This window comes from Cricetulus griseus, assembly GCF_003668045.3.
Source record: "Cricetulus griseus strain 17A/GY chromosome 1 unlocalized genomic scaffold, alternate assembly CriGri-PICRH-1.0 chr1_1, whole genome shotgun sequence".
NCBI classification, from domain to species: domain Eukaryota; kingdom Metazoa; phylum Chordata; class Mammalia; order Rodentia; family Cricetidae; genus Cricetulus; species Cricetulus griseus.
The window spans coordinates 156,343,399-156,364,602 of NW_023276807.1; the positions used below are offsets into that span (position 1 = coordinate 156,343,399).

The following is a 21,204-nucleotide window of genomic DNA, read 5'->3' on the forward strand; positions in this document are numbered from 1 at the left end:
GGTAAATCTCTGGAGTTCCAGGCCAGCCAGGCTACATAGTGAAACCTTGTCTCAAACAAAAGAAAAGAAAAAATACCTTAAAAGATTTTAAAATTAACTTAAAAGACTTTCTCGATTGTGTGTGAAAAACACACAGAGCATTCTTCTGGGAGAAAGCCAGAAGCCAAGAGGTTGTTTAAGAGTTGAGATAATAATGATAACAAGTGAGATATATTGGGTTATAGTTCAAGGGAGCAGCGGATTTGAGTAGGAGGACAAAAGATGGCATCTCTATTTTTGGCTGAGAACTTTGCAAATGGAAGTTCCCTATATTGAGGTGGAAATGACCAGAGGCAAAGCTGGTTGGGGATGATGAATGGTATGGAGAGACAATCAAGAGATTGTTACACAGAGAGTGAGGCATGAGCCCAGTATCTGCCAGATACCAGCACTAACTCCAAGAAGTCATTGGTTAAACTTAATGAATGATAAAAGTGAATGACTCAGTGGAGGCTAGGAGCAAGGGAAAAGTCAATGACTCATAAGGTGGAGGCTGGAAGCAAGGGAAAGTAGATAAGGGAAGAATTAATTCTAAACTTTACAAAATGTGATTTGGCAAAATCATGATTGTAAAAACACCAGTCTAGAATTCCAATGATACTCTCAAACCACAAGTGGGGGCTTTGTTCTGAAACTCATCTTCCTTCCATAGGTACATGCTTATAAAGCCACCAAGCCCTGCCTCATGGTACATAAATGCAGAAGGGGCAGAGGGAGGAGTCAGGTTCTCCATGGTCCTGATGGCTTTGAAATAGGAACAGGGCCACTGAGGCCCCTCTGAAACTCTACCCCACTCCTGCCACTGATTTTACTGTCCACTACACCCCCCCATACACACACACCCTTGGCATTCCCAGTGTGCAGGTGTTATGCGATGACACTCAGTCATGCAAGCAAATACTGGGAGTTTCAGCAGAAGGCCTCACCCTCTAAGGACAGTGATTTAAACTAGCAGGAGACAAGATTATTTCTTTCCACCTGATGCTGGTCTTGAGTTGACTGATCTACTAATTGCTCTTATGGAGCTTCAGGCCAGTTCCTAGTAGGAGTCACAAATTAAGGGGAGGATTTGTGAGAAGAACAGCACTTTCACAATTCAGTGTCACCTGCACAGTGGGGGAAAAAAAAGAAATACCTAGAATTACACTACAAAACAGTTGTGCAGTTGACCACCTGTTTCGTGTGGTGTGTGTGTGTGTGTGTGTGTGTGTGTGTGTGTGTGTGTGTGTAATATATTTATATTATATATGGTGTTTATGTGATTAACTGTGTTTGTCCTGATTCTTTCTTTCATAGGACTGAGGGTACAGGGCATACCAACATCAGCCCCCTTGCCTGTTTCTCTTATGACAAAAATCACCCCACCTACAGCCACCTGGACTACCTCTGCTCAAAACACTGCTATGGCCACCACCCCTGTGACCAGTGACACTCTCAACGCCTCAGTCCTCCCCACTACTGCTGCGTCTCTGACATCTCAGCTCCCCAAGAACATTTCCACTGTCCCCAAAGAAGAGGATGTCACAAGCCCAGCTTTGAAGTGGAATGGCAGCAACACAGACCCCTCACCTTCCGGCTTCTCCTCAACAAGCAGCAATGTCCACTTGACACCCACACCCAAGGAACCCAGCCTTGGCAGTCCCGAAACAAGTGTGCCAGCCACTTCGTCACAGCCACCCACTCTCACTTCTTCTCAGGCGCCAACCTCGACATCTACATCCCAGGCAGCTTCCCCACCTGAGGCTCTGTCTGTCTCCAGTACCTCTAATCACAGCTCCACTGTGAGCAGCATCCAGCCCACAGGAGCTCCAATGGCACCCGGGTCCCCAACCGAGGGTCACAGCTCTAGTCACATACCCACTTCCCGTGTCACAGCAGAGCCAGCACCGAAGGAGAAATCACCCCAAGATGCTGAGCATGGCAAAGTGGTCTGTGAGTCTGAGACCACCACCCCTTTCCTGATCATGCAAGAAGTGGAGAATGCCTTAAGTTCAGGTGAGTTCCTCTCGAGATAAGGTTAATGTTCTCGGTTATGCTAAGTTCAAGCACCCTCCCATGGCAGGCAGGTGGAATGCACCATACCTAAGGATAATAATTATAAGACTCAGTAATTTTTAACAAGAATGCAAGTTTTCAGTCACTCACTATTTGACATTCTTCGTAATCAGTTGTCCTCTGTCTGATGTGTCTTCACAGACTGTCACAGGGATTGTATGTAAAGGAGACCATGGAGTAAAAAGAATTGGGCCAAACTTTCCTAAGTTTTGCTTCCAACAACTTCCTAGCCCCCTCTCAAAATGAAGGAGGCCCCCGCCCACAGCAGGATCTTTTTTCCCCTTTGAATATCACAAAGCCAAAGAGAAAAAACAAAGCTGAACACCAGGGGACCACAGCTGTTTATGTCAGAGAACGGAGAATTGGGAGTCTAAGATTAGAAGTCAGTGGTTTACCTTGCTTGAGGTGGGAATGTCATACATACAGGGTTTTCAAAACTAATATGGGAAGAATCTTTCCCCCACTCCTATGTTGTGGTGCTTCCTGTCATGGCAGCTGGTGGGTATGTCACAAATATAGATTTCGGTTATAACGAAGTTCGAGGTTGTCTGGTCATCACTCTGGAAGAACTTAGATCCAACTAGTTTTGGCTAACCTGGCTGAAGGGGATGCTCTGGCCTTCAAAGACAAGATTAAAACCAAGTAAAAATTCAACTAGGACCCTGGGTGACAGTTACAGCTCTGAGTCCTGACCTGGGCCACACTCTTTCCTTATGCCCTTCTTTTTCCTCATCTATAGTGTCCCACCACACACTGTTCTGGTGGTGACCAGATGACAAACACAGTGCTTAGGAGAGATCCTGGCACAGAGTAACTCAGAAACCTAAATTCTGCTCAGAGTGCTAATGAAATGTTGGCCTTAGAAGCTGATCACTGTAGGGTAGAGGTGGAGAAGGCTTGCTCATTGACACTTGTGCTCCTCCTCGTGGAAAAGAGCATGGATTTTATAGAACTGCATTCATTTTTATTCTCTCAAAATCCCTGTAAAGTTAGTGTCATGTTAGCCTCATTTTGCCACCTTGGAAATTACGGCAGACAGATTTTCAGGAATCTTTTCTAAAACTACACATACCAGACACCAACGTGAAACTACAAACTTCTGGACCTTGGGCAGAGAAAGCTTCCATGAAAACAATTGTCCATGTGGCAAAGAACCAGTGAGGCAAGAATGGCCAGAATTCGAAGTGAAAATGGACCCTAAGCCTTTCCCTGGGTGATTATGGGATAGGCTTGCATTAAGAATATTTCAATCTGATCATGTATGACAAGCTGTCCGTGGTGAGAATAGACATCTTTTGTTGAAAGCAAACAAATGCTGGGAATGAAAATAGTACTGCAGAGTGACAGGAAAGGAGAAAGCTAAAATTAATGAAGGAAGAGCCAATAGGCTAATCAGGCAAGCAATCCCAGAAAATTGAGCAGTAGATGCTGTAGAAACATGTGGACCTTTCAAAGGATAAAAAAATATTTTCAAATCGTATTTCAAAAGCTGGGGGCATACCAATGAGGGAAACAAGAATGAAAGAAACATTTCAACTGGCATGACAGAGTCCACTGCAGAGGCCTGACTGAGGTACAGGAGGCATAGTAAGGACTAGGCCTGAGACAGGAGAGAACAGAAACCGGAAGTCAGGATCACACCCTGTGGAAAGAACGCCTCCATGAGAGCAGAGACTGGCTTGAAGGATCTGCTCTCCTACCTTCCATCTGCCCTCCTATTCTACCTCCCTCTGACATGTAGTCAGAAACCAAGTAAGGCCAATAGTGTATTGGAGAGCCAGGTGGAGAAGGGTAGAGGGCAAGCCGGCAGAAGGTCAGAAGAGACTTATTTGTATCCCATTGATACCTTGTTAACAACTCCATGTCAGTACTAAACATGTCCTTAGGTATGTGCCTCTGTTACTGTCTCTCCCTGACTTCCTGCCCAAGTACGGAGGAGGTACCTAAAGCAAAGTGGATTGTGTTAAATCCATCTCTCATAAAGAGACCATTCAAATACAAGTCTGTGGGCACGGTCCCTGCCACCGTTTCCTTCCTAGTTTGGGCTCTTAGCACCATTGCCTGTGTGTCTGCTTCCCTTTGCTTCTCCTTCCAGAATTCTATAGATGGACAACTTGATACTCTAAAGTACAAAGTCGAAACTTGGCGAAATGGATATTCAGGGTCTGATACATCTACTACTTCCTAAAATCTCCTACTTTCTTTACTGGAACTTTCAGGAATGTTCTGGTATTTTGGCTTGGTCTTTAGCTCACATATCTTCTTTTCTTCAACCTAGCAGGGCCAAAGATTCAAAATTAGTGGCACAACTGGGTCGTGGTCCTTGGTAGGTCAAGAGAATATGCACACACAGGAACTCTGCGTGAATAGAAGCTTGAATGGGTGGGGAAGAGAGAAGAATAGCAGGGGAGGGTGATTATCAAGTCCAGGCCCAGGTACATTCGTAGAACATGGAGAATTTGTCCCTTAAGATCTCCTTTAATACAAAAATACTTAAAGTGCATCTGCCGGGACCCACTGTCTGCCCTTTGAGATTCAAGTAAAGGGAAAGAACACAAGTGACTCGCAATTCCACTCCTTGCTTCTAACCCAACAACAAACCAAGGCAGGCGGGATGAGCATGGGAGCCATGAGATTCAGTCTGTTCATTGCATAGGTGAAGAGACTATTCCCTGGAGGAGCAATGTGCCTTGCTCAAGGTTATGCCTCTCTCAGGAACAGAGCTGGGCCCAAAGTGATCTGGCTCTGGGCCAAGCCAGCATTGCTGCACGTACCTAATCAGGCCTTGGCTCCCCTGAGTTTCTGCTTCCAGACAGCTGTGCAGGGATGCTCTTGTTCAGAGATTTGTTGCTGCAGTAGTAAGACCACACTTTGTATGACAATTGGTCTTATTCTGAGTGAGTTTACATAGCATATTTCTATTACTCCATCTGGTCAACAAATACTTAGACCTAGTCTACTGATTCATTGGGAAACAAAGCAAATTTTATATGAGTTCAAATCAAACAGAGAGAGTGTGATACTCCATGCCGAAGGGAGCTGGGAGCTTCAAGAAATGAAAAGCGTCTGAGCAAATGGGTCTGGAAGAAATCTGCAGAGGTGAGAGTCCAGAAGTACTACACATAATGCTGAGGGGAGCCTACTGCAGCTGAAGGGCTGCCTGCTCTCAGTGAGGAAGCCGGCACCTTCCCTAAACACAAACAGTCCGTAACTAAAATCGTACTCACTGGGTTTCAAAGACCCAGTGCAGAAAAGAACGGAAAGTCAACAATTTTTATATTGTTTACAGGCTGAGATGGCAATGTTTTAGATATATGAATTTAAATAAAAATGATTTTTTAAATGAAGAAGCAGCAGCTGCAAGCAGATCCCATGGTGCTGTGGCTCTAACGGTCTAATTGCTTCCCATCTGAAGCAGGATGAAGGTCCAGGGTTTAGGTCATGCCCACAAAGATCAGCATGCCCTCCACTCGTACAGACTCTCTACTCTAGAATTTTCCTACCCTCAAGCTCCCTGGCAACTTTCCTATTAGCTGGGCACAGAGAATCCTCCTGCCTCAGAGCCTTTGTGCTCACTGTTCCCCTGCCTGAAACATCCACCCACCTCTTTTTAATGGATCAGTGCTGTTCCTTGTCTGGACTCTATTCAACTGCCGTCTCCTTAGCATACCTCTGCTCCACTAAGTGGAATGATAACTGCCATCAATGCAAATCCCTTTACCATGCTTCACATGTCTTGCTGTTCTCTGACAGCATCCCCTCTATCAGGAGATTCCCTGCTTTCTGCTGTAGGCTAATGGAAGGACCCTGATCACAGGGAATAAGGGGGAGGTTACATCTCCAACCCTCTGATGTGGCAGATCCTCAGCAGCAGTCAGTGGATCAATGAAAGTGTCCATCAGCCAGCACCAGGGGAGCTGCTGCATTTATCTGAGACCCATTTTTATCAATAAGATGACTATGGAGAACATCTGTAGGATGTAACTATTAGAAGGTTTAGGTAGCATGTACACTTAGCTATTGCACAGTGCCCCCAAACAATGGCTTTGGTTATTGTTTTACTATTATTTGCTATTTTATTAACTTTTTGATATTGCAACTATTACCATCTTTGTTATCATATTTGCCATAATGAAGGTTGCCCGAAATCTTCAATAAGCATTTACTAAGCTAAGTATCCAGCTCTATACTAAAGATACATGTAGCTATGCATAACAGTAACTTCTCTGGAAATTTTCAATGTAGCCTGTATATGGCTCAGAAAGTAATGAAGAGTTCCAGTCTTCCTGGACTGGTACATCACCAATAAAGGAGGAAAGAGCTTCAGGAGGGATTCCAGAGACCCTAGGTCATGAGGTAAGGTTGTTAGCTGTACCTGGTAGTGCACTGGTAGTCACTGAAGGGAAATTTAGTCTAAGAATTATACTTAATCAGTATTCAACAGAAGGAAAAATGTGCTTGGTAAATTGTAAGCAGTTGAGGACCAAAAAGACACACCAGTTCATACATGGTTTCTGGTTGCTCATCATCAATTATAGATAGGTCATGTTATTTAACTATTCTACTGTTAGGGCTTTCCACTCTAAGCTGAATACAGGAGAGGCTATCTTAAAGTGCTTTGTGCTTGTTGTACTATGCTAATGGTTTATTGCACTGACCAATGTCTAAGAAATGAGATCCTTGTTTGTGAGAGCCTTGCTTGGAGATCAGACCATTCCCTGACACAGGCTCCCCTTACACAATCCTTAGAATACACCAGCAAGGGCAGATCAGCTGCATCTGTTCTAAAGGTGAAAACTATGTACACAGAGACCAACTTACTCAAGCCTCACATGAGTGACAGGGCCGGGGCTCAAACTCCATCCTCCAGACAGGTCTTAAGCCAAGGCTTCCTTCTACTGAATACATCCTGTCTGACGTAATGGAAACACAGAGTCAGGAGAGCTAACAGTCACCAGCACACTTAAATAGGCTACATGGGATACTGTCTGATCTCACCACCTGGGTCACCAGTGGGAGGAGAAGAAGGTGGTGTTGGCAACCATCGAAAGTCAGCTGAACAGTAGACAAGTGTTCTGATTTGCAACTTTTGTCTAACTAGTAAGGAAAAAAAGAGTAGCTGGTGTTAAATTTGGGTCATAGTGTTATTAAGCCAGAGCCCCTCGTGTGTAAATACTATGATGGTTTTCATTCCCTGAGAAAAGGCAGTGCAATGCACAGATCAGGACAGAGTGAGTGTAGGAGGGAGGGGCTGAGATGCTGAGCAAGTTACTCACATTGTCTTCAGGTGGCACTCACAGGCACTTCACAGTTGTACTCATTCTGCTTGTTACAGTGTAAAATCCACGTGTTCATTGAGAATGTGATGCATTTTCCATTACAATGAGAAGGGCAGGGCTGTGAAAACTGGTGGCATTTTCTGAACTGTAAATTGCTGGTTTGAAGCCTAGCTTTTATTCAGCAGGAACTGTGCTAATAAACACCCCTAAAGGGCAGCACTGCAGAGATATCTGGACATCTCTGTGTCTCCAGCTCCAGGAATTTTCTGTGTAAAAGACATCCATATGTTTGAGATGAATGTAGACTTGAAAAAAAGAATTAACTGATAGGAAAGATAAAAGAATCACTTAAAATTATACCTAGGAAAGGTTTAGGAGTGGAAAAATGTGTATCGTAATAAGTTAATGATCATATTTCAAAAACATTAAAAATCAGATAAAGGAGTTAACATTAATTTAATATAAAAACATATGTATGAGAAGAGCATATGAAAGGGATGCTAGCTTTCCTTAGCATGTTTTTTGAATGCTCAGGGTGTATCAGAAGGCAATACTCTTAAAGAGCACGTTGTTCGGCATTCTGTTTACAAATACATCATACATGGTTGGACCTAGACCCCTTCAATGGGTGGCACATCTTTCTATTCTCTTCCTCCCACTTACTATGTCTTCTCCATCACCAACTAGTATTATTATTATTATTAACTACTTATTTGTTTTTAATGGTCATTGAGTGGCTTGCCTTCACATAAGTCTGTATACCATGTGTATGCAATACCCACAGAGGCTAGAAGAGGAAATTGGCTCTTCTTGACCTGGAGATACAGACAGTTATGAGCTTTAATCTGGGTTCTGGGAACAGAACCCAGGTCATCTGGAAGAGCAACCAGAGGTCTCAACCACTGAGCCATCTCTCCAGCCGCACCAAGTATTATAGACATTCAACTATTAGTATCTCCTAATCTCATCCCCATTTCCTCATGCTCATTCAGGTCTCTCAAAACCACATGGCAGAAGCCTCCAAGCCAGTCTCTCCACCACCTCATCTCCCTAACCTTGCTAATTCACCACAGAGCAACCAGAGTGGGGAATTAAGTACAAATCAGACAGAACTTGTATCACCACCTTCCATCAATATCTCAGCCTTCAACACAAAGCTCCCAAGTTTGCACTTTATGTGGGCTCTACCTGCCACCCCTGTGGCATTCAAACACCGCCCCTCACTCTTAGCATCCCGTGACTAGCTGCAGCTCAGGTTCATGAGTCTGCTGGTCTTCCTCATTCTATGGTCATCATCTATGCAATGCTTCTTTCTGGAACCTTCTCCAGCACCTCACTCCAATTCAGTCCTGGAATCTCAGCTCAAACATCGCTTGTTATGGATGTTTCCTATGTGAATTGCAATCCAGTACTTATCTTTCAGTTACCATTTACACACAGCTCAGCTGTAACCCTTCTCCACAGTAGGATGATAGACTTAACCATGTGGCTCTTTGCTTATTGTTATCACCGCTTCTCAAGATACATGGGGATTGAGTGAAACTGTCTGTTTTGACTCAAAAATATATTCCTGTGCCTAGTTCAGTGTAGGTTTCAATAAATACTCAGAAAATGAACATTTTGTTTGTTTTATATAGAAACTGACACGTTTTCTTAACTCTGTATATTCTGAGTTTTGAATTGAAAATGAAAAAAAGTGAACATCCTCACCTGTGTATACAAAGATACCTCTGTACCCTCAAGTCCATCTCAAGGGCTTTTTGCTGTAATGATGGGTCTCCACCCTCTTCCACACCCAAAACACCTCTTTTTGCCCACTTTGGGCCTTACCATGAGCATTGGGTGCTATGACTGTTCTTTTGAACTACATTCACACTTTCTTCTTATGGGCTGGATTCTCTTTGCTAACTTTCAAACCTTACTAATTGCCAATAGACTCTGATTATTAGATGCTATTTCAGTTAAAACACAATCATCTATTTCTCCTTTGACTTACCTTCACTACTTAAACCTTAATCTAATTTTGAGGTATTTCTAAGATACCCTTTAAAAAATATATGTCAAGGTAATAAAACCAGCTATTTACCATTTATATTGTCATCCAGTAACAAGACAACCATTGCATATTTTAATTGCCCCAATGCCATCTTTTATTATATTTGGAGAATTTCTGTCTCCATGGAGCAATTTTTCTTTTCTATTCAGATTTGACTTTCATCAACGAGAGGTGAAAGGTGTTTTTAAAGATGCTTCACTGAGAAAATGAAAGTTAGCATATAAACCCAGATAATGCTATTAAGAAACCCTACAGCCTGATGGCTCATTGGAAGATACGGATGAGGATCTTATCTCCACTCTGGACCTTTAGACTGTCCTAGCTCAGGAGAGTATTCCATTTTAGTTACAGAGTAACTGGTCAGGAAATGGAGGGTAAGTCATCTTCTACCCATCAGCTTTGTCAGAAAAGAATCTAAAGATCTCATTCCAGGGGACTGAGTTGGGATTATTGTGTTAGCAAAACTTATAAGTGATGCTGAATTGATATTGTCCTCAACATGTCCACTCCCTTGATCCCAGGAAAAATAATATTGGTTATAACAGATGGCATTTTTGCAGTGTCTTACATTCATGGCTAGATAATTGATCTTCAATGAGTAGACCACTGGTTTAAAGATGAAGGTGAGTTTTATGCTAAAATTAAGAAAATCTCACTAAGTCGGTGGAAGTTAGCCATTGGACACTCTATAGCATGTTTCCATTTAGAGATGGTGTGAAGTAACTTCAAAGGTGACCTGCAGCAAGGCAAGGGTGGTGGTGATGGTACAAACTCTACCATCAAACTGTCTGGCTCAGATCTCTTCAGCACCTTTTGCTACATGAGAGGCCTTGGGGTAAGCTGGTCTATCACTGGACATCATCTTCAAGACGAGGTCACATAGAACTGTACCTATTCTGTAAAATTCTTACCAAGACTAAGACAACTGCACAAAATTCCTCTGGTACATTTAGCAGTAAGTGATGTCAGCTGTTATGATTACAGTTAGATTCTTAATTTTAGGGGTGGCAACTGCTGGCTTAGGCTCTTCTAGACTGGTTTTCTTAGCTTGAAATCTTAGAATATTTATAAAACACTTTAAGACTCCCAAAGGGACACTTACAGTGAGTCTTGGGTAATAAAAGCCTATGAAAGTACCTGTCTTTAGTACAATACAGAAAAGGATAATCTAAACAGTGTGAAGGAGAATAACTGCTCCCCTCTGAAACAGTAACACTTTCACTTGGGAAACCAAAGGGAGTGGGATGAAAAATGAAATAGCTAGAGTTTTCTGGCTAAAAGGAGCAATCTTGGAGAACTAGGGGGAAGCAAGCTAAGAAGAGGCATACCGGTGAGGAGCAGAGCAATGCTCTCCCCTAACTTGCATCACAGTTGGGAAATGAGTTTTCTTTCCAGTGTTTTTAACTGGAAAGCCTCAGAGGCCTGAGTCTGGGAAAATTTAAACTTGGTAAATATAGTGTCTGAAAGCAGGCCCTATGGGGCCTTGGTGATTAATTGCATGGGGACAAGGCTGAATTTAACTAATGGTTCTTAGGAGATCTCTGATTCCTTGGGATTACTATAATTACATTGATGTCACTGCCCTCACCCAAAGTTATTGGGGTGACTGACCTGGGGAATAAGTGACCTGAAACAGTAATAATTAAAAACAATAAACATGCACATTACTTGGCAAAAGGGGAGGACTGTGCCTAAGGCTCTGACAATGGCCTTACTGGCTTGCTTGTATCCTGTGAACAGGGAGACTTCCAGAGTGGAAGGTTGCACTAACACTGGGCTGCCCCAAAGGGAAAGGGGCCCTCACCTGGCAGAGTGGATGAGTTCAACCAGGGACCTCTGCCAACTCTTCCATCTTGTTATTTCCCTCAGTATGGTTTCATCCACGGGCAGCCTTCGCATTCATTATTATAGGGAAGAGATTATAACAATGGCACAACCTTCGTCTCTCAATGTTCCTGGAGACAAGGTGTCATCCTTCCTGTAATATATCATCCCCCCAGGCAATGTTCACAGAGATGACTTGGGAGTCGAAGACCCCAGGCTAGTCCTTAATGCACCTGATTCCCTGCAGACAGAGTACGGAACTCCCACTCTGGCCAACTAAATGTGAACTGTGTTCCCAACAGCCCTGGGGTTGCTGTGTGGCAATCAGCTTAGGCAGCACTATACTATGAAAAAGGGATAAGCAAGATCATTGCTATTCTCGGATACGCCAGGTAGCTCATGTTACAGATGTCAAAAGAGAGCTGAGACTGGGTAATCTAAACAGGTAGTTAAAATGAATTCCAAGTGAGAAGGAGGTCCCATTTGTGTTGGGAAAGACTGTAATTGTAAGCGAAGTGAAGAAACTTTAAAACCATGGTAACGGAGAACGGCCAGAAATGGTTTCATTAATTGTAAGCCTGTGCCCCCATGCTTCCTTACAGTGAGTACAGTGCCATGCACCCATGAGACAGCAAAGCTGAGAGGAAATGGCACTGGGATATATAGTTCATGGCATTTATTATCTTAACCAATATTAACCTTTCCAATACTTATTTTCAGCTGTATGCTTTATGTAGCAAAGTGTTTATCTATTGTTTATTTGTAAGGTATATGTGTGTACGTGTTCATGTTTATATATGTAGAGAGTGTACATGCATGGCATGTGTGTGTACAGTGTGTGTGGAAGCTAGAAGTCAGAGTCAGGTGTCTTTCTCAGTCACTCTTCACCTTAGTTTTCCAGACAGGATGTCTCACTGAAGCTGAAAGTTACCTATTTGGCTGCAGTGATTGCCAGTGAACCAGGGACACACCCATCTTCTGCCTTCCCAGCACTGAGATTAGAGGTGTTCCCAGGCTTTTATGTGGGTGCCAAGGATCCAAACTCAAGTATTCATACTTGAGTGACAAGGCCTTAACCGACTGATCCATCTCCCTGGCCCATAGAAGTACTTTTAGGTTGAAGGTCAACTATTCTCCAAACCAGGTCTTCAAAATGTGTGATGTCTAAAAGTACAGTTGTGCCCCTGGCCCAAGTCTGAAGCAATCTGCACGCCCACCCATTTTCCTACTAACTAGCTGTTAGATACAAGTATGAAAGAAGGGAAGAACTCCAGATGGGTAACAGTTGCCTAATTCTGGCCAGTTGGCTTCTTACCCTGTGTTTGAGGGAATGGCTACACTATACAAGTCAATGATGTAAAAGTTTAGGAAGGGCTTGGTAGAGAAAAGGAAGAACGCACAGAAGCAAGCTTGGGTTGTCTTCATTAAAACTCTTCTATAGAATAGCATGCAAAGCATATGATGATCAAGAGCTTTCTTCCCTACACCACATGCACTAACAAAGTGTGATTAAACAAGCTCTCAGGCTGGGGAGATGGCTCAGCTGGCAAAGTGCTTGTGTACAAGCCTGAGGATCTGAGTTCAAGCCTGAGCACTAACCTAAAACAAAGGGCTTGGTGTTGCATGTTTGTCCTCTCAGTGTAAGGGGAAGAGACAGGCAGGTCCCTGGGGCTCAATGGCCAGCTAGTCTCATCTAATTAGTGCACCCTGGATCCAAATGAGAGACACTGTCATACAAAGCAAGGAGGACACCTCCATATCGAAAGCTGTCTGATGGGGAAGGTCTTTCTGTATATGTGTTTCTCTTATTGGTTGATGAATAAAACACTGTTTGGCTAGTGGCCAGGCAGAAAGGATAGACAGGACTACAAGGTGAGAAGAATCCTGGGAAGTGTAGGCAGACAGTCATCATCATACAGAGCCCAGGAAGAGAGGATGCGGCAGGCATTCTCCGGTACGCCAAGACCACATGGAAATACATAGATTAATAGAAATGGGTTAATAATCAAGACAGCGCTAGCCAATAAGAAGCCCTAGTCACTATCCAATGGTTTCATAATTAATATAAGTCTTGTCTTTTATTTGGGTCTCTCAAGGGCAGCAGGACCCTGCCAGGACAAAGAGCTTCTTGTTGTAAAATGTGCCCAACATGGGGCAAAGGACCTCCACCATCAGCTGTTCTCTGATTTCTACATGCACATGTGAGCACATGCACACACACATGCACATGAACATGCACACATCTCTGTGCATACTCCAAAATTATTAATTTTAATTGATTAATAATAAATTAGCTATATTTCAGAGGAAATCAGAATTATCTTACACATTTCTTGTTTTAGGCGGAAGTATGGTTTGGTATTCCTGGCTTTTAGAGATTTCCAATTGGGAGCAGGCAGACCCCTCACACTTGTCTCATCAGCTTGACAATATATCTCATTTCTGTGTCTTGGGTATAAATATGCATAACTAGCCATAGCTACAGATGTCAGTCTCAGTTATGCCAGAGTCAGAGAAGCTGTGTGCCTCTTCCCAGAATGCTTCTGGGGTTCCTTCACATTTCCACAATACCATCCCTGACCTTCAGAGTTCTTGGTGATTGGTCCTGAATACACAGACCTTTCACGACCCTTTTTAATTTCCACTGCACCTTCTTATGTAGACATGGTTAATTTCTGTGAATCCTGTGACCTTGGGAAAGTCACTCCATCTCCTAGTTCAAGTGAAGAGACTAGCTAAAAGATCTCAGTGAAACTCCTCTCCTTTTGTGCTAGTTCACAAAACACTTCCTTCTGCCTGTTCTTCCCAGGGACTTTATCAGCAGAAGGCAAGGATTAGCTTGTCTGCCCAAATCCTGCCCACCCAGAGGTATGATTCATTCACACCTCTTCTCAAGACTTGTTTCATCTTTCCCAGACCCATCTCTCTCAGTTACAGGTAGAAATATCAAGTTTGGCATTGCCTCCCTCCCTCCCTCCCTCCCTTCCTATCTGCCAGTCTAAACCTGGACTCTCCTGTGTGTTTCCCAGATACTGATGCTTGCCTCAGCAAGCCACTGGCATGATGTTCTCTGTACTCAACATTCCTAGATCAAGAGGAAGTCAGGAGTCCATCCAAAACAGCCTTTGAGACCAGGAGGTTCATTCAAAACAGCCTTGTGAGATTATAAAATAACAGAGGAAACAAATTTAACTCCCACAGCATGGAGAAGAGTAAGGGAGGAAAAGGGGTAAGAGTCAAGCAGGATCCATGGCCAGAAGTCAGCATGACCTTCAGTAATGCAAAGATACCATCCATTTAGTGGTTGTATGTGAGAAGTAAAGGCGGATTTCTTTCACTCTCTCATCTCATCCCACTCACAACATATATCCCATCATTATCACCTCCACCACCACTAAATAGATGGCACAGACCCATGGTTATGGCCAACTTTCAGCCTTCTTTATCCACTCATCCTCTATCATAAAGTTTTGAACAACAAAAAAGTCTGTATTGAGCATGAACAAATATTTCTTGTCATTTTCCCCTAAACAATGTAATCTAATGGCTATTTACATATCATATATACCTGACTCTTTATACTAAATAATCCAAAGGTTATTTACAGTATATGGAAAATGTGCATAGACTATATGCAAATGTTCTTACATTTTCTATAAGGAACTTGAATAACGGGTTTTTGTGTCTGCAGCAGACACAGTCCCTCATGGATGCTGTGAAATGACTACCACACTGCACATTTGGCAGCAATGTGGGCAGTTATTTTGGGACACACACAAACACATGCACACTCATCACACACACACACACACACACACACACACACACACACACACACACACTCATAACCAGTGCCATGGATTCTCATATCTTAACTTGCTGTACTGTGACTTGTGACTGCTTCTAATTAGTCCTCTTCCCAACACACACGTCACCACCAGAGAAATGTCTGTTACCATGTATACAGGGTTATTTAATATCCAGTTGTTACTGTGTTTGACTCATCTTTGCAGTGCCTATAGGAGGACCCAAACTACCACACAGTTCTGAATTAGACCCTAACCCCGAAGAGTCAACAGAAGGCTTGATCTAATGTCTGGCCCAGTTCTAGCACTCCAGTGAAGGTGGCAGGAGCAGTTAGTGGATAGCAGCATGGATTCCAAGCAAGCATGTCCTTTGTAGCAGGCCCTTCTAGTTACCAACATAGTCTGGGGCCCTACACCTCTGTCCTTAGTTCCTCCATCTGTAAAGTGGAGGTAGCAAAAGTATTTAGTTTACACAGTTCTTATGTGGGATAGATGTATTGAAAAACCGAAGCTTATAGAATGAAAAGCAGGAAAGCATTAGTTGCTGTTGTTTATACTATCACTGCTTGTTGCTATCATTATCATTGATATTAGGAGGAAGGATATCACTCCTGCAAAGATGGAAGAGTCTACCATGATAAATGGAAATCCAAGGCACATTCTATTCTGGTACTCAATCCCTACCCCAACACACCCACAGACAGACACTTTGAAAGAGAAAGAACTCAATGCAAAGTGCCCTGGGTTCCTGATGACCTTCAATAAAGAAACTGTCACACATTCTGAAGTGGCCACCTGTTCCTGTCTATAGCTCTCTGACTTTATGAACCAGGAAGAAGGAAAGAAAGCGTGATAATACAGAACAGTTGAGAGTTGTTAATGAGTCTTCTCAAATACAGCAGGAGTGTGTGCACACACCCAGAACCTGGATCAAGTGCTCACACACTTCTCAAACGCAGCAGGAATGTGTGCACACACCCAGGACCTGAGTCAAGTGCTCGCACATATGAACTAAATTCTCTGGCTGCATGGCTCATGTGTCAAAACAATGGACAGGAGCTAAGCACTCTCCTTTTCCTCATCCTTGGACACTCCTCCATTGCCTGTTCCAGCCCCTGTGCTCTCAAACAACACTTGTAATAGCACTGGTCAAGTATATTCACAGGGTGTTTGGATCCACCCTATCGTGTCCTAGCATTTTCATTCTGAATGCATTTGGAAAATATCCCCAACATAAATGTCAAATGAAAGGCTTCTTTCATACTAATTGGGGAGGTGAATCCTCTCAAGGAGAAAACTCTAAAAGTGGGAACTTCAGGGTTAAGTTATATAGGAGGTAGGACTGACATGGGAAGAGAGCCCTTGAGTTTGAGACAACAAGAAAGTCCACACATCTGTGGGTTAGAGGCAAGCATGGAGAGAGAGGCCTCTTAAAATGTTTATTCCAGGACTGCCTCTGGGCATCGACAAAGGGAACAGTGCCTGTCCATATCTCAGCAGGGGCATGTCCTTTTAGGAGTTTGCTATGACTGTTGCACAGGTCTAATCTGTCTGCAGTCAGTTATTGCTAAATAACTCTTTTCCAGACAACCCCTACAGCCATCCATGGAGATTCACCATTAAATAGTGTGGAGGGTGAAGGTCTAATGTGGGGTAGGATGGAGTCCTAGAGGTAGGTTCTTGGAAAAGACCCAGACCAGAGTATTCAGGATGCATAGGTACAAAGCCTGTGTTGAAGAATGTCCTGGTACAGTGACTGGGGTCAAAACTTCCAGTTACCATGTTTCCTGCCAATATTACTATGAGTGATTCAACACCAAAGGAAAAGGTTAAGTACCCACCATGGGCCAGAGACAGTGCCTGGTGCTAAAACTATGAAAAGGATGGAAGAAGATACAAGATGGCTATGATGAGAATCTGCCTGAAGAAGCTCAAAAACACAATCCAGTGTTTGAAAGCCAGAGACACACTGTCAGTTACTCAAGAGTGTCCATCAGAGAAAGCATCTCAGAAGCCTTGATATTTAGTTATGTCATAAAGGGAAAAAGCAAAAACAAAGCAAACAAATGAACCAAGAAGACAAGAGCTGAAGAGCCCCTGGAATGGGCTACAGGAAGTAACTAGCATGGTGATGATTACCATGCAAAAGGCAGGTGAAATGAACCCTGGGTTCAGATGTCACTTAGCTCCATGATTTGCCAAATGTAAAACTTTAATGAAGATCTCAACCTTTCCTGGCCTCGGCTTCCTCATATATTCAGCTCAGAAAGGGAATTAAATGAGAGGTGTAACCTTCTTGGTCAAGGACTGGCCCAAAGTAATCACCTGCAAAAGACAGGAGCCATGGTAATCCTTGAACCTGTTTATTTTCCTTCCCGACCATTATGAAAATGACAAAAAAAAAAAAAAAAAAAAAAAAAAAAAAGGGTACTGGGAGAAATCCAGGCTTTGGGATGGCATGAACTTCATGGAGGCTTTGATTTCTGGATCTTCAAGAGCCCCTTGGTTAGGCAGAACATGTTGTCACAGTACAGTCTGCTGGCACAGGGGGATGTCTTGTATTTTGACTTACGCAATATGCAGATACATTTCCTCCAATTCTCCAATGTCTGCCCGTCCCACAGCTTTATGGCATGAGTCACACCTGGTCTGTAAATAATGGATCCCAAGGAGGAAGAACTAAAATGCCAGCAAACTTCCTCACACCCCTTCCCAGCACATAACCAGAGAGATCCTGTACATTCTTTGTGAGCAAAACTTTCCCCACAATCAAATCTTTCTCCTTTTTCTTCTCCAAGTCCTATCTTAGGGAAGAAAAAGGAGAATAAAATGACAAGGGGAATTCCAGGTTAAACAAAAGTTGGGGGAACAGCATTTGTTTGCACAAGGCAAAACAAAACAAACAAACAAAAACCCCAAAACCTTTTCAGTTGCCATAGAAAGCAGGGCTCACAGGAGCTTAGCAGCTGCCCCCCTCCCCCGCGCACACACACATACCACCAAGCCCTCCAAGTGCAATTTCCCAGGCCAGACACAGCTGCTGAGGGAAAGCTCAGAACACAGGATCTTCTGGGCTCAGGCTAAATCTCCTTCCAGAAGATTCCAAATCCTGGGGTTGGAGATGGGGTGGAGATGGGGGTGGGGAGGTTGTACCACTCCCTTCCAAGAGCCAGTAGGTGACCAAGCGTCTCATGGAAAGGTCCCAAACTTCAGAACAAACTATTTTACCTTATACCCTTTGCTTCATATTAGTGGAACCAACTCTCTAAGGGCCCTTTGCCCAGTGTTCCCCGGGAGACTACCAGGCAAAATGTCACCTGTAACCTCCATCTCTGGTAATGAGGATGATGTCACCTGTGGTCACAGAGGGTGGCCTTGAGTATTGGAACTGCTCCTGGAGCTGGATGGCCATGATGATGTGGAGAAGAAGCAGGACACTCTGTTACTCGCCGTCTCCACACAAAAAAGAAAAGTTCTTGAGTTGGGGGAACCGCCTGATTTATTTTAAAAGGAGGTGGTTTATAAATAAACTGGGTAAATGGCAGAGTTGGAGGAAATCCAGGTGCTTAGAGTTAGAGAAGACACCCTGCAGAAGGTCAGACCTACAGTGTCCTACACTAAACTACCCTTAGGGTGGTTTAGGAGTCCTTTAGTGGAGCCGGCTATATTCCTTTCCCTTTGAGGGGGGAGGAGGGGTTAAATTAAAAGGTCAGTTTTTAAAAACTGTTCCTAATTGCAAAGACTGCATCTTTTCTAATCGTCCAATGCCCCCTCAGCTTACCTTGCAGTTCTAGCCCTCCCTTTGAAAGCTCACAGTAGAGCTCTTAAGCGGCTTCCATGAACTTTGAATTGTTCTAATTTCAGCACAGTTTGGAGGCCAAGAAGCTAAGCACTGCCTTTCAAAACAGGAGTGGAGATTTTTCATAAGAGCATCTGACCTCTGGCTTTCTCCACTCAACTAGATCTGTGCTTCTCAGCAATCGGCACCATGTTCTACCAAATGCCATAAAACAGGGAGATAATCATACCAATGATTACGTTCATCTGGCTCAAAGGCCTTCTGAAAGAAATGGGCATGCAAGTTTTCCTGGAGTGTGCAAGCTCTGAAATGGTGGTTATGGCTGGTCTCCATGGAAACATCCAGGTCTTCTCGTTGTCTTCATGTTAGCAATGAACTTTGGCTCTCGCTTGTAAGCACTGGGAATGTAGATGCCTGATGTAGCCTTTCACCTAAAATTTTAGGAGGATTACTAAAGAGTTAAGAAGTAGCTTTGCTTCTTGGCTATGTCCTACTTCTTTTGGTAGAGAGGATGTTGGAGAAAGCAATAAGCACAAGCCATTCATGGAAGGAAGGTGGTCATAAAAGAGATGCCAAAGAATATACAATTGATAAATCTCTAAGGATGTGGGGAAGATTCATGTGCAAGAGATAGAAAACGGTCCAGGATCATGCACTGAACAATCTTCAGATTGGTGTGTGTGTGTGTGACATCTCATTTACCTGGATTAAAGTCATGTGAGATGTACAGAACATACAAATCAACCCAGTTGACTAAACAGCTCCTGGTCACACAGGCAACCATGGTTACTCACAAGAGTCTAATCCATCTTTAATACTTCTAAGGTAGAATAAAAGTACATACATTATTAGTCCAAAATGCATACAGAAAGAGTTCTGTACTCCAAAGATATATTCAGAGGCAGGATGCTTTTTTTTAATTTTATTTATTAGTTCCAGTTAGGGAACAAGCTTATTTCACATGTAAGTCCCTTCTCCCTCTCCCTCCCCTCACTCCCATCCCTCCTCCCCCACCCCCAGCCCACCTCCCACTCCATCCACCCTCAACTCCCCAGGCAGGGTAGGGCCCTCAACAGGGGCTCTGCAAAGTCCCCCAAATCTTCCTGTGCTGGTCCTGGGCCCTTCCCCATGTGTCCAAGGCCAGAGTGTAACCCTTCACGTGGGATGGGCTCTCAAAGTCCCTTCTTGCACCAGGGAAAAATACTAATCCACCACCAGAGGCTCCCTGGAGTGCAGAGGCCTCCTTATTGACATCCATGTTCAGGGGTCTGGATCAGTCTTGTACTGGCCTCCCCGACAGCATCTGGGGTCGATGTGCTCTCCCTTGTTCAGACCAATTGTTCCTGTGGGATTTCTCCAACCTGGTACAGACCCCTTCGCTCTTCAATCCTCCCTCTCTTCAACTAAATTCCCGATTTCAGCTCAGTGTATATCTGTGGATGTCTGTCTCTGCTTCCATCAGCCACTGGATGAGGGCTCTAGTTCCAGGATGCTTATTTTTATAGGGTCACGTGCCTAAAGGGTTGGTCTGTCAGTCTGTCTATTCACCTTCCCGTTATTATTGCTTAGGAACAAAATGTCAAGCTACAGCATGAAGCATCTGTGTTCCTTTATAACTATGTTGCTGCAACAATGGCAACAAAAGTGTTACCTGAACAATTGACCTTGCTTTGCATACCAAACGACTTCATTCTGTATAATCCAAATCTCCTGTTTGACTATGGAAGGTGGCCTTACTTCCCCAAGAGAAGAGAAGCATTGTTTTTCTTTTTTTCTCAAGAATATTTTTATTAGTTCAAATTAGAAACAAGCCTGCTTCACATGTCAATCCCTTCTCCCTCTCCCTCCCCTCATCCCCCACCCCCTACCAACCCCTACCCCAGCTCCCCTCTACTTCCCAGGGAGGGCAAGGTCCTCCACGGGGTATCCCCAAAGTCTGTCATATCATCCTGGGCAGGGCCTAGGCCCTCCTCCATGTGTCCAGGCTTAGAGAGCATTCCTCCATGTGGAATGGGCTCCTAAAGTCCTTTCTTAGGCCAGGGATACATACTGATCTACTACTGGAGGTCCCATAGAGTGCTGAAACCTCCTGACTGACATCCACATTCAGGGGATCTGGATCAGTCCAGTGATGGCCTCCCAGACATCAGTCTAGTGTCCCCCTTGTTCAGGTCAGCTGTTTCTGTGGGTTTCACCAGTCTGGCCCCGACCTCTTTGCTCATCACTCCTCCCTCTCTGCAACTGGGTTCCAGGAGTTCAGTTCAGTGTTTAGCTGTGGATCTCTGTTTCTGCTTCCCTCAGCCACTGGATGAAGGCTCTAGGATGGCATATAAGGTAGTCATCAGT

At 43.8% G+C, this 21,204-nt stretch overlaps 1 protein-coding gene across 1 annotated transcript in view; it reads left to right on the forward strand.

Moving 5' to 3' along the window:
* Positions 1–1,286: 1,286 nt before the first annotated feature.
* Positions 1,287–21,204, forward strand: part of Parm1 (prostate androgen-regulated mucin-like protein 1) — a 29,940-nt gene continuing 10,022 nt past the window's right edge. Inside the window, 1 exon segment of the mRNA XM_035452409.1 lies at positions 1,287–2,034. Coding sequence (XP_035308300.1) covers positions 1,287–2,034 — 748 coding nt within the window.